The following is a 13,721-nucleotide window of genomic DNA, read 5'->3' as shown; positions in this document are numbered from 1 at the left end:
TCCCTAGATCCTTTCTGGGGAAAATGAGAGGGTGTGAGGGTTTGAGGTCTTTTCACCTTTTCTTGGGACTGAAGAACTTACAGAACGATACAGTAGACAATGGAATTTGGATTATCAGTGGTTAGGGAACATTTTTCCCAACTGAGAAAATTAAAAAAAAAAAAAAAAAAGCTGCACCATTAAGTTACCAATTTCTCCTTTCTCTTTCACTGCATTGTGCCGTCAGGATACGATTTCTGTCTACTTTGAGTTTGATGCAGTATAGTGAAACAACTCATAGCCAGTGTTGAAGAATAAAAGACCAAATTGTCCCAGAAAATAATCAGTGACATAAATGGATCAATTAGAGTTTACTGAATGACCAAGCAAACAAACCAGCCAGTCAGCCCATTTTTACATTGTTCTCCTTTCCACCCAACACTGGGAAACACTGGTTTGCTTTCAGAATCTGAAAATCATTTAATTCCTCCATTTCTTCCTTCTTCCTAATAGCCCTAGGCTCTACAGTATTGTACCCACGTAAGACACTCTTGATCTTCTGAGCTTGTTTCCCTTTCTGCCTAGTTTTCATATACTTTTTCATATACTTATGTTAATAATTTCTGTTAACAGGGGCGCCTGGGTGGCTCAGTGGGCTAAAGCCTGTGCCTTCAGCTCAGGTCTGATCTCAGGGTCCTGGGATTGAGCCCGACATTGGACTCTCTGCTCAGCAGGGAGCCTGCTTCCTCCTCTCTCCCTGCCTCTCTGCCTACTTGTGATCTCTGTCAAATAAATAAATAAAATCTTCAAAAAATTTTTTCTCTTAATAAAGTTCTTTGTTACAAGTAACGAATAACAAAAGTTATTAATAACAAAGTTATTTGTATTGTTACAGATAACAAAGTTGTTTATTTATTCATAAAGTTATTTCATACCTGTCCTAATTCTACTACAAAGATATTTAAGCAGTGCACTTACTTGGGATTTTGGTCAACTGAAATTCATAATGAACTGTTAAGTGAGTTGGTTAAACATTAATGCATAAATTATTAGCAACATAAATAGAAAACATAGATAAGACAATAATCACTTCAATCCTGGTCGACCAGGGAAAGAATCCCTTAGAAAACAGTGCCTGGCTGGCTTAGTTGGTGGAGCATGGGACCCTTGTTGTGAGTTCAAGCCCCATGCTGGGCATAGAGTTTACTTAAAATAAAGGGGCACCTGGGTCACTTAGTCAGTTGAGCATCTAACTCTTTATCTTGGTTCAGGTCTTGATCTCACAGTCATGAGTTCAAGCCCCACATTGGGCTCCACACCCAGTATGGAGCCTATTTAAAATAAGAAAAAGAAAAGAAAAAAGAAAACAAAAGCAAAAGCAAAATTATTTCTCAATTTAAAAAAAGAGAAAGTGCCTTTCAGTACATTGTACAGGAACAATTTTTACCAACTGTTACATTAATCCTAACTAAATTCCACTTATTCCTTTGGGTAGATATTCCGGTGTGGTATAGTCTGTGATGAATTATGAAGCACAATATATCTCTCTTAAGCCTATGTTATTCGCAAATTTGATCTCTTAAGCCTATGTTATTCGCAAATTTGATGTAGTAACCACCTCCTTCCAGGTTGAACCCATACATTTTTGGGTGCTGTTGCTCAGAGTCATCTGTTTTATTAACCTACCTTTCTTCATCGTGGTTATGAGAACTTTGTAAGATTTTCGTCAGATATTTTACTGAATTTAGGATAACTATATCTGTGGCATTTTCCTGACCTCTAATAGAAGAGCCTTAGAAAAGCAAATTTAGATTAGTGTGCAGCTTGGCCTTCATAATTTCACTTTTCACAAATAGAAGCTATGTGAAGAGATATTTTTACCCAGAGGTTTATTAGGAACAGTGAGAGACATATCTTGCTCTTGTGCAATTTCACTTGTACTTGTTCTATTTCTTTCTCTCTCTCTTTCTTTCTGGAAACATCTTTACTGATGTATAATTTAAATATCATGAAATTAACTCATTTAAAATACACAAATTCAGTAGTGGTTAGTTTATTTACAGACTTGTGTAACTGGTACCATAATCCAATTTTAGAACATTTTTACCATCCCAAAAAGAAAGCTTGTGTCCATTCTCACTCTCTTCTTTAAAATAAAAAAGAAAGAAAGAAATCTAGAAGTGATTTTACTTTTGTTTTCTAATGAAGTCTTTCCTCAAGAAACTGCCTTTTCATTATGGATTTCCTGGTCTTGGTCTTCATAGTATGTGCTTATAAACCTAGAATTTCATTCCTTCCTTATTTAACTAGTTTAAAAGATAACACAAGGAAAATAGATAAAATGTCTTAACATGAAGTGGTTAGTACCAACTTAGGACAATTTTTCAATTTCGTGGATTTATTTATTTATTTATTTATTTATTTAACAGAGAGACACACAGCAAGAGAGGGAACACAAGCAGGGGAAGTGGGGGAGGGAGATGCAGGCTTCCCACTGAACAGGGAGCCGGATGTAGGACTCGATCCCAGGGCCCTGGGATCATGATCTGAGCTGAAGGTAGACACTTAATGACTGAGCCACCCAGGCACCCCTCAATTTCATGGATTTTAAAGTATCTATGGTCTTGTTCAGGAGATCTTTCATTGGGTAGTGAATACTGTAAAACTGTAATTTGGATTGAATTTAGGAGTAAATGACTTCAGTATTAACAGCATAATTTACATTCCTATAATCTTTTTATGTCTTACGGGAAGCAGATTTAAGAGGAAGGCCAGTATATGTGGTTGGGTTGTACAATTATAGCTTGGGGAGAGTTTCTTCAAGATAAGGGGGCAAAAGAAAAATTTAAATGAGGATTTAAGTCTTAGAGAGATTGTTTGGAGTAACAGAGCCAACCCAGTTATGTGTGAAATCAGAGCCTATGATGGTAATGACTGTATTAAATGCTTCTTCCCTTGGGTAGATATGATAAAATTTCGGACTTCTTTAATTTCCGAACACTTGAGTCAGTTAATCAGAAAATACCTTTGATGAAGGAATGAGTCCATGCTTCCTTCTAATTTACCTTGCATGTTACTTTGTTTGTTTTGGGGGGTAGATTGTGCGGAGAGCTAAGATATAAGTATTTAATTACTTTATAATTAATTACTTAATATTTAATTACTTTACAGTGTATTTTTATTAACATTGCTTTTATACCTCTCATATAGATTCAATTTTATACGCTTCTTTGGGAAAGGTAGAGTGTTTCAACCCACACAGTTTTGTTTTGCTTTGACTTATTTAATAATTAAAGAAGTGGAGAAATACTTACTAAACTAGTAAAGTGCTATTGGTGATGGGCTATTACTAGGACTTTTTTTTTTTTCCTGATGGAAATCTATTTTGATAGATCCTTTCTCTTTTCATCTAAGCTGTTTTTATTTTCATATTTTCTTTTGGTTTGTTTGGACAAAAAGGAAGGACTTGAGTATGTTTCTCTTTTATGCATAAGGAAGTCTTATTCTCGGCATGTATTGAGAAAGATTATTGTTTTAAAACCAATATCCTATGATAGTGGCATTTCTGTTTTAATTAGGTTCTCCAAGTGTTAGGTATTAGAGTTTTTCAAAAGACAATTTTCAGTTGATTCTGTGCTGCGAATAAAGATCATTTAATTGTAAAACTTGTAGTTTTAGCTTTCTTTCAGGCCATTCTTCCTTACACCTATCCATGTCAAAGTTGGTATACATAATTCAAAGATTAATTGGAAGGATTAAAGTATATATATATTCAGTGATCAGTAAACTAAAAGTATTGTTTGTTATCAAGGATAAAATGTCTTAGAGAGCTACCTTTGTTTTTTAATCCCTCATGCAAATGATTAATAAATAGTCTTTTTTATTTGTTGGAATGTTGGATTTCTTGGAATACTGGGCAAGTTCCTTAAACTCTTTTGAAAATGAGCATATGATTCTAAGTGGTCATTAGAAGTTCCTTCCAACATTGATTCTACTACCTTTACAAGATATTTTGAGAATTAATTTGTGCCCCAAACCATATAATAATAATTATAAAAGAATTTTTAAAATAGTAGATATAAACATAAATTTATGGACAGTGATTATAAAGTACCTTAAAAAGATATATGAACACAATAAAAGATAGGGATGCCTGGGTGGCTCAGTCGGTTAAGCGTCTGCCTTCAGCTCAGTTCATGATCCCAGGGTCCGTGGATAGAGGTATCCATCTTACTGCATTGGGCTCCTTGCTCAGCTGGGAGCCTGCTTCTCCCATTGCCTGAAACTCCCCCTGCTTGCGCTTTCTCTCCTTTCTCTCTCTCTCTTTCTCTCTGACAAACAAATAAAATCTTAAAAAAACAAACATAGAAGTAATTATAGTCTAATTTAGGCATTTATCCTTTCTGATTTAAGAGTATCCTATACTTGTGCCTTTCTAGAGTTTGGAGATAGCTCAGAATAAAAATATAATATTTCCTTGAGCTGTGACATTCCTTGTTTAGCTTTTTGGGGGAGAGAAAAATGCATTATGATAGTGAATTAAAGTATTTGCTATAAGGTGCTGGGTAGAAGAGTAAAGCTAGACTAGTGGTCTCATTGGAGAAGCCATTTTAAAGCTGGTAAGAGTATGATAAGTTACACTCTTATTATTACAAAGAAAGAGTTTGTACCATTTTGTGTTATTTGACATTTCTTATATTTTGTCTGAGTTTATTCAGTTCTAAAATTTAATAGCCTTAGCATCTTTAATATAAAGGAAGAGACCAAGAAGAAAACAGGGGACAGAACTAATGGAAAATTCACTCTTCAGTAAAATTGAATAATAAAAAAAAAATTGCTAATAATTCTTTACAACAGTAGTTATATGGAGTTCTTTTTATGTGTGTGTGTGAATAATATAGTTTTCCTCCTGAGTGAAAAGACCTATTAATTTCATGTTCATATATTAGGTTATTGACTTACACTCTTTTAAAACTTTTTTCTCCTTCCTCCTACAGAATCTGTCTATGATCTTCTCCCAAAGGAGTTACAGTTGCCTCCATCTAGAGAAACATCTGTAGCATCAATGAGTCAGACAAGTGGTGGTGAGGCAGGCTCGCCTCCTCCAGCTGTAGTTGCTGCTGGTATGCATTTCATTTTATTTTATTAAAGAAAACTAGTGTATTATCTGGCCAACATGAACAGTGCTGGCAAAGTTCATATCAAAAAGAGTGTGATTTGAGGGTTTTTTTAAAGAGGTTTAAAAATACACTTTTAACCTTAAAATATTTCAATGTACACTTCTTGATATAATTCTTATTTCTTACAATTTCACATTGGCACAACTATTAGTGCCATTTATTTTTTAGGAGCTTATCTTCAACTGTGGAAATAAGCTTGAAGCTCTTTTGTTGACTGCATATAAAAAAGTTACATACCAAGCTATGGATAGAAAATTACATTTGAGTCCCTATTTAATTATTATTTTTAAAAATTTGCTAAAAGAGAAAAATGCTTTATTTTGTATAATCTGAAAAAGGACTCAAGTACTCAAGTCTCTTTTCTGTTTGTAGTGTGTTAATATAACCTTTTCCCTACATTTAAAAACATGTGACTTTAGATTTCTTTTAAATTCATTTGAAAGTAATGGAAGATTCGAATGTAATATTTATGTAAAGACATTTTGTAATATCAATGGAAAAGTATGGAAAATAATGTTTGAAGTTTATCAAGTTAATTTTTGCTCAGCTCTCAAATCATACACTTTGTATAAAATTGGTTCCATTTTTTAATGAACCAGAATAACAGATTGATGGATAAACAAATAGAAAAAAGTCTTGATTATTGATAAATTAATGAGTGCATTCAATAATATTAGATTGCCCAACTGTATTTATTTTTTAGTTGGGTTTTAAACACTGCTAAGTATGTTCGGTTTAAAAAAGAAAAGGACAAAAATTATACTCTGAAGTTTTATACATCTAAGTAGAGGTTTCTTATCCAGTGATACCTCTCATCTTTTAAATGGTCCTTAAAATCCATCACAGTGTTGTTTTCAGTAAATTCATTTTATTTCAAAAAGAACAGTGAAGTGGAAGGCTGTGGTTTAAATAAGGATTTGGTACTGTACTAGAACTTCATATATTTTTCTTGTATGCATTAACCCAATGTACCATTAACCTTGTGTACGGATCTTTTTCCTGAGCTATGTACTCAGTGTGCAGCCTTCCTGATTGAGGGCAGGAAAACTTTAAACATAGCAAAGAAACTTATCAGCCCTGCTCACTGTTCATGTGTTGCCAGACATTTTCTAACAGATTCTGTGGATTTAACTGTGATCTTTTTAGTAATCAAATTGGTAAGAAGACCTGGTTTTACTTTATATCCACTGGGTTCTAAAATGTCCCTGAATATTTTTTCTGGAATTTAAAATTTTAAATATTGTTTAAAAATTGTATCAAATGATAAAATAAGAAAAAAAAAGATTTTTAATGAAATATTTCACTTTAAATCCACAAGTAGAAATTGACTAACTGATTTCTTTTGTATCTTTTGAGATTATTTTTTGTAGACTTATTGAATCTATATAGAACTAAAAGTCTGTTTCTTCTGTGCTTTTTAACATCTGTTGACAGTAGATCCAGTTCCTTTTAAAAGCTGAAAAAATGTCAGCGAGGTTTGGAAAAGAACACTTCCTTTTAAAATAATACCAAACTCAATTTCAAGTTTGTATATATAGATAATTGAAAGTTCTTGAATTTGGGTCACTAATAGAATGTTGATCCTCCCTCCTTCCCTCTATTGATTTGAGAAAATCCTCTCCAGATAAATTAGATTGAAAGGCATGAATTGAAAAATCATGAAAATAAGAGAATTGACCAAAGGAAGTATTCTGAAATAATTAATTCTGACTAGATTGAGAAGTTATTGACAGAAGGTGAAGAGTGTAAGGAGGTAACATTGACAGCTTTCTTATATTCACATACAGAAAGTTTCTGTGATCTAAAACCAAGTCATTTGTAATTTTTTTTACTTAAATTTACTTTTAGTAACCAATATAATCTTATTCTAGGATTCTGTCTTACTAGTAGATTAGTGTTTGTCATATAACATTATAGGTAAGAGAGTTTAAATTACAGAATATTATAGGGAAATCAATTAGTAGGTATCTTAATAGTATTGCTTTTTTATTTGACATATGAATATCTTCAGTGACATAACTATTGAAAGGTTTTGGAGTAAATTGCCAGTTATTCAGTGTTTCCTGGCCAAAAGATATGATGTCTAGGGAAAGGCACATTAATTTAGACTTCTATGAGTTTTATTTTTAATCTATACATTTGCTGTTTAAATATGAAATGTATAAAAATGATGACTCTTGATGTAGTTAATTCTTCAGAGTTTTGAAGGAGCCGGATTGGCTGCTATCAGGTATGAGGGCCTGGTGGGAACAGACTTCTAGTTCTGCTATAAAGGTTTGTGTTTCACAAGTTCTAAATCAATTTAAATTTGGAAATTTAGAGGCTGGGCATATAGGTTTTCATGTACAGTCTTTATTAATTATTTAAAATGTGTTTCTCAGATTCACCAATCTAGATTTTTTTCCCTTCACATATTACTAAGGGAATGAGTAAACATGATGCTGCTAATCCACAATTCAGAATATTGGATAAAAGAGTATCTTAAACCTTTTTCTGCCTCTGCACTATTCACACTTTTTCATACTCCCATCAGTAACATCATTTTATCGGGTAAGTTCCAGGTTGGGGCTGGGGGAAAGAGGGCTTACTTCTACACAACCCCTCCCCTCTCCACAGGCCAAGTGTCAAAATGTGGGAGATACAGTTGAGAATCACGAGTCTGAAATTTGTACTCCTTCTCATTTTTTGAAGACCTCTGCTTTTGTCCCATTAGAAGGGTAGTTAAAAGTTTGAGGTTTAGAAAGGTAGTTAAGAGTTTGAGGTTCGGTATGTGAATGAATAAGTTTTAGAAGCACAGACTTTCAGAACAGTATTGTAGGTTCTCTGTAGTTAAGAAAGGGGCAATTTTCCTAACACAAGAAAGTTATCCAAATGAATTAATGGCATTTTTGGCAAAATAAGGAGTTGCTCAAGAAATGTGTATTGTGAAAGGATTCTTTTTGTTTGTTTTTTTTTTGGGGGGGGGGAATCATATAGTTTAGGTTAAAAGAACTAAAATACAAGTATTATTTAGAAGAACTAACACAAACAGTTACACCAGAGTTCAGGGAGTTTCTGTAAAGAGATATGGCAGGTATTTTTCTTAAATAACAGCTTTATTGATAAATAGCTTGTATAACCAATCACGTATTTTTAAAAATTTACTTATTGGGGTGCCTGGGTGGCTCAGTGGGTTAAAGTCTCTGCCTTCGGCTCAGGTCATGATCTCAAGGTCCTGGAATCCAGCCCTGCTTCAGGCTGTCTGCTCAGCAGGGAGCCTGCTCCCTGACCCCCACCTCCACCTACCTCTCTGCCTACTTGTGATCTCTCTCTCTGTCAAATGAATCAGTCTCAGGATACTGATCCTTGTGCACTTTTTAACCTGTACAGGTATACACACAGATCAAGCATGTATAATAGAAATACCTGTTGAATATCTCCACTAGTTAGATCACTGGAGGTTTTTATTTTATTTTATTTTATTTTATTTTTTTTTTAAGATTTTATTTATTCATTTGAGAGAGAGACAATGAGAGAGAGAGCATGAGCGAGGAGAAGGTCAGAGGAAGAAGCAGACTCCCCATGGAGCTGGGAGCCCGATGCGGGACTCGATCCCAGGACTCCGGGATCATGACCTGAGCCGAAGGCAGTTGTCCAACCAACTGAGCCACCCAGGCATCCCAATCACTGGAGGTTTTTAAAGGCTGTATTTTAGTTTATAACTTTCTGTGAAGTGATCCATTTAATAAATTTTTCCATTGGAAGAGAGAAACCTATTAAATAGTGCTTTGAATTTTATGCCACAGCAGTTAGTAAATCACAAGTAGCTAACAGGTATTGTCTATACTGAAAGAACTTAATTGAGTCTTATTTATATTGGAAGAGAGGATCCAAGAGAGCTACATTAATGTCCTGTTATCAAAGAACAGTTATGCTTTCATTTGTTTTAGACATCTTAATCATCTAATAAAATCATAAGAATTTCTAAACTATCCATAACAACAGAGCAGTACAAAAAAATGAGCAGAAGAAAATGTAAGTTACCATTTTTGAGTTCCTACTGCGTAACAGAAATTGTGCTAGACAGTTCGCATATCATCATATCTCAGTTCTTCCAGGCATGAGAGACGTTTCTTCTTTCCTGCTGAGGTCTAAGATTTTCTTCTTGCCATTATACTTCAGGGGCTTGTATGCTATTATTTCACTTAGATAATAGTAGTTCCTGGACAAAGCCGTGTGTAAGATAATTGAGTTGGAAAAGCCATCTACCCCTTTAATTCTGGAAGTTTCAAGATCTATAAAATTGGAATATGATTTCTAGGAGAACATTAAGTTTTAATAACAATGATTCACAGCAACAGAATTACATAGTCCATTGAATTATAATTTATTTACTAGTGCTAGAAAGTATTTACAGTTATGTAATTTGTATTTTTTTGAGTTGAATACATTTTGAGGAGCAACTTTACTTTTGATTGCTGTCCTAAGTTAACTGTGTAAACATATTTCAGAATTTTGACCATTTATGTAATATACTACTCCTAAAATTAAACCCAAAGCTCATTAGCAGGAAAGGTGATTCACCTATGTAACCTGTGTATTGATATTATGAGCTAAAATCTGAGTTGATCTTGGTTATTCCATTTGGCTATTTCTATTTTTTCTAGAAAACTGGACCACTTCCAGAGGGAAGTCAGATTCTAATTACAAAAAAGTTGCAAGTAGATTTAAAAATTCTACTCCTCATTCTGTCTTTTACTGAAATTATATTGTTAATCTAAAGGTATACATTTATACATATAGAAATATGTATGTATGTATATATAGATTTATGTTAACATCATATTATTAAAATGAAAAGCATTAGCAAACTTGGGACATAATGATTTATTCAGAAACAAGTAAGAATACAGGAGGCTATCTATATTATAATTTACCATTGACAAAAAGTACACATGCCTGTTGATTTATTCCTTAAATGTTTGCCTTTCTATTGTCCTTGTGATCATTTTTAGAACAACTTTATAAATATTTTGATTTATTCTGTTTCTGATGGAAAAAGCACATTTTTTATTACCTGGGTCTGTAGATTAGCATTTTAAAACTGCTCAGTGGTTCTCAACTTTCAATGGACAAAATACATACACAAAATAGTTTCTATTTTTATGTGTTTTGTACAATTTCACATTAATAAATTATTGGACAAAAGTGGGCTTACTTTCTTATATCACCAGTAAGATAATATCATAAGTAAAAGGTGTGGCCATACCAATTGCCATAAGTAATTGTTTTATAACAGTTGTATAGAGGTTCCTGGGTGGTTCAATCTGTTAAGTGTTTGGCTTCAACTCAGGTTCTGATCTCAGAGATCTGTGATCGATTGGGCCCTATATCATGCTCCATGCTCAGTAGGGGAGTGTGCTTCTTCCTTTCCCTCCCCTGCTTGTGCTCTCTCTCAAATAAAAATAAAATCTTAAAGAAAAAAACCAATTAGTTTTATAAATAATACAGTGAAGTTATATAAATATTAGTCCAGCTGGGGCAGAAGTGAGGAGAATGGATTAGGGTAGGGCACAGCAAAAGATTTCACCTGTTTCTGTTAACAATTCTTCTCTTAAAAATAAAATCGGGTGCCTGGGTGGCTCAGTTGGGTAGGTTGCTGTCTTCAGCTCAGGTCTTGATCCCGGGGTCCCAAGGTTGAGCCCTGCATCGGGCTTCCTGCCCAGTGGGGATCCTGCTTCTTCTACTGCTACTCACCTCTGCATGTCCTCTCTTGCTCTCTCTGTGGAATAAATAAAATCTTAAAAAATAAAATAAGGGCATCTCGGTGGCTCAGTTGGTTAAGCTACTACTTCTGCTCAGGTCATGATCCTGGAGTACCAAGATTGAGTCCCGCATCCGGGCTTCCTGCTCTGCAGGGAGTCCGCTTCTCCCTCTGACCCTCCCCCATCTCATGCTCTGTCTCTCTCCCAAATAAGTAATAAATAAAATCTTAAAAAAATGAATAAATAAAATCATGTAGTTAAATGTTAGCATTGGCTAAAATGTGAGTAGAGGAAACATGGGTATTAGTTTTAAATATTTCATAGTTTTTAAAAACACCATGTTGGCAGATGATTAAAATAAGTCAAAATATTCAATGAATTATGCTCTTAAGAAGTAATAAAGGGGAACACGTGGGTGGCTCAGTGGGTTAAAGCCTGATCTCAGGGTCCTGGGATTGAGCCCCACATTGGGCTCTCAGCTCAGCAGGGAGCCTGATTCCTCCTCTCTCTGCCTACCTCTCTGTCTACTCATGATCTCTGTCAAATAAATAAAATCTTAAAAAAAAGTAATAAAGGCATGAGATGTATTAGACACTTGATGAATTTATTTTTGGCATAAGTGAGGGTACATTACCTTTTCATCAATAAATTCAAGTAGGTGTTCATCAGTAGTATTTATTTAGTCCACTGAGGTAAAATTCATTTCCCACATGTCATTTCTTCATAAAAAGGTGTTATTGTCAATTAAATTAAAAGTAAATGAGAAGTCACCTCAAAGTGCCAAGGCTGTGTGGGCATAATCTAGATATAATCCCCCCACACATGTATTTTTTTTTTTTTTTTTAAAGATTATTTATTTATTTATTTGACAGAGAGATCACATGTAGGCAGAGAGGCAGGCAGAGAGAGAGAGGAGGAAGCAGGCTCCCCGCTGAGCAGAGAACCCGATGTGGGACTCGATCCCAGGACTCCGGGACCATGACCCGAGCCGAAGGCAGCGGCTTAAACCACTGAGCCACCCAGGCACCCCCCCACACACATGTATTATTGTTTTATTTCTATGTATTTATTTTTCCCACAAATAAAATATAATAAAATTAGTATGGGTTTTTGGAATCATAAGACTCTAACTTGATTCTGATTGCTGTCATATCATTTCTATCATATAGATGGAATTTTGTGGAGATTAAATTTGTAAAATTACCTCTGTAACTAGACACTAATACCAACTTTTTCTTAAGGTTATAAAATTAGATATATAAAATACTTAACCTTACCTGATAATTAGTGATTATTCAGTAAGCATTGACTTTCCTCCCACATGAGTTTCTCCTCTCATTTGTAAGGTTTTAAAAAAGTAGGTCTTATTTTAATAAAAAATAAGTTTTTAACCTTATTTTGCCTGTTTGTTTTCATTCTCACCTACTCTGTTTTTTACCTTTGAAATTCTGTCAGCCAAGGTAGAGCCACACATGGGCCATAATATTTACATTCTGACTTATTCTTTTATGTTGACACTCTCTTAATAGGAGCCCTTGTATATAAAAGAGACATTGATAGAAGATGGTGAGTCATGGGGAGAACAGACATATCCCAAAGGGATGATTCTAAAAGCTGACTATTAAAGAGTTCTAGTTCCTAGAATTCTCTTACCACCTTTTTTTTTTTTTTTTTAATGAAGTGATACTTTTGCACGATCAGGTATTAAAACTTCTGATAGAGTCATATATAACTTATCTTCTGATTTTTGCTTAGACACTTTGTTTTGTCTACAGTTGGATCCTAATATCCGTTCTAATCCAGGCACAGGTGTAGAACCCAAGTAATTAAATTACTAGATTTTAATGATACAAATAGTATTTTTTTCCCTTTTTGGTCTCCTCTAAAAAAAATGAGAAGGCATTGGACTAGAGTTGACAGAAATACCTTTATTATTTAATCTAAGTATATTAGAATGTATTACATGATAAAGCATTGAGGTGACCTCCAAATAGCATTGTTCAGAACTGTTTTTCTCTAATTCATATCTAAGTTAATATAATGATAATCTCTGCTTTTGTCTTAACATAACATTCCCTTTCAAGGAGTAGAATAGTTAAATAGTTTTCTTTTCTTCTTCAACCTGTACTTGGGCTCTTTGACAATGTAATAAATACAGTTATCACCTAGTATAATTATTCCCTTTTATGTTTAATCTCTCTGAGATAAAGGATTCTTTCTCAGCTTCAGTGTTGTCATCCAGTATTGACCAGTGATGCCATCCAGTAGTATTTAAATCACTGGATGGTAGAAAACATCTTCCATTTCCAACAGGAAAGGATTTAAGGGGTGCCTGGGTGACTCAGTGGTTTAAGCATGATCCTAGGGTCCTGGGATCGAGCCCCACATCAGACTCCCGGCTCAGGGGGAAGCCTGCTTCTCATTCTCCCACTCCCCCTACTTGTGTTCCCTCTCTCATTGTGTCTCTCTCTGTCAAGTAAATAAATAAAATCCTTAAAAAAAAATAATTTTAAAAACCCCAAATTGCATAATATATACCTAGTACATATTTTACACTGTGCTTAAATACTTAGGATTGAAGAGGACAAAAGATATATTTAAATAATTGCTATAAATATCAGGACACTGACAAATTTTGTGAGCATTTTATTTTTTAGGACACATTCTTTAACAAATATCCTGTGAATAGGGGCGCCTGGGTGGCTCATTTTGTTAAGCATCTGACTCTTGATTTCGGCTCAGGTCATGATATTAGGGTCGTGAGCTCAAGCCCTGCATTGGGCTTTGTGCTGGGCATCGAGCCTGCTTAAGATTCTCT

The 13,721-nt window shown here is 34.3% G+C and overlaps 1 protein-coding gene across 5 annotated transcripts in view; it reads left to right on the top strand.

The window, feature by feature from the left end:
- Positions 1-13,721, top strand: part of NFAT5 (nuclear factor of activated T cells 5) — a 116,702-nt gene that overhangs the window by 44,223 nt on the left and 58,758 nt on the right. For 4 of the 5 annotated variants that reach the window (XM_059152980.1, XM_059152979.1, XM_059152981.1 and 1 more), the window contains one exon: positions 4,977-5,102. In XM_059152980.1, coding sequence (XP_059008963.1) covers positions 4,977-5,102 — 126 coding nt within the window. Of the gene's footprint in view, positions 1-4,976; positions 5,103-13,721 lie in introns of those variants that run through there. The other variant, XM_059152983.1, reaches the window with a different exon arrangement.

The sequence above is a fragment of the Mustela lutreola genome, chromosome 16 (genome assembly GCF_030435805.1).
Source record: "Mustela lutreola isolate mMusLut2 chromosome 16, mMusLut2.pri, whole genome shotgun sequence".
Classification (NCBI taxonomy): domain Eukaryota; kingdom Metazoa; phylum Chordata; class Mammalia; order Carnivora; family Mustelidae; genus Mustela; species Mustela lutreola.
The sequence above is the reverse complement of the archived record's forward strand: the minus strand, read 5'-3'. Positions and strand labels throughout refer to the sequence as shown.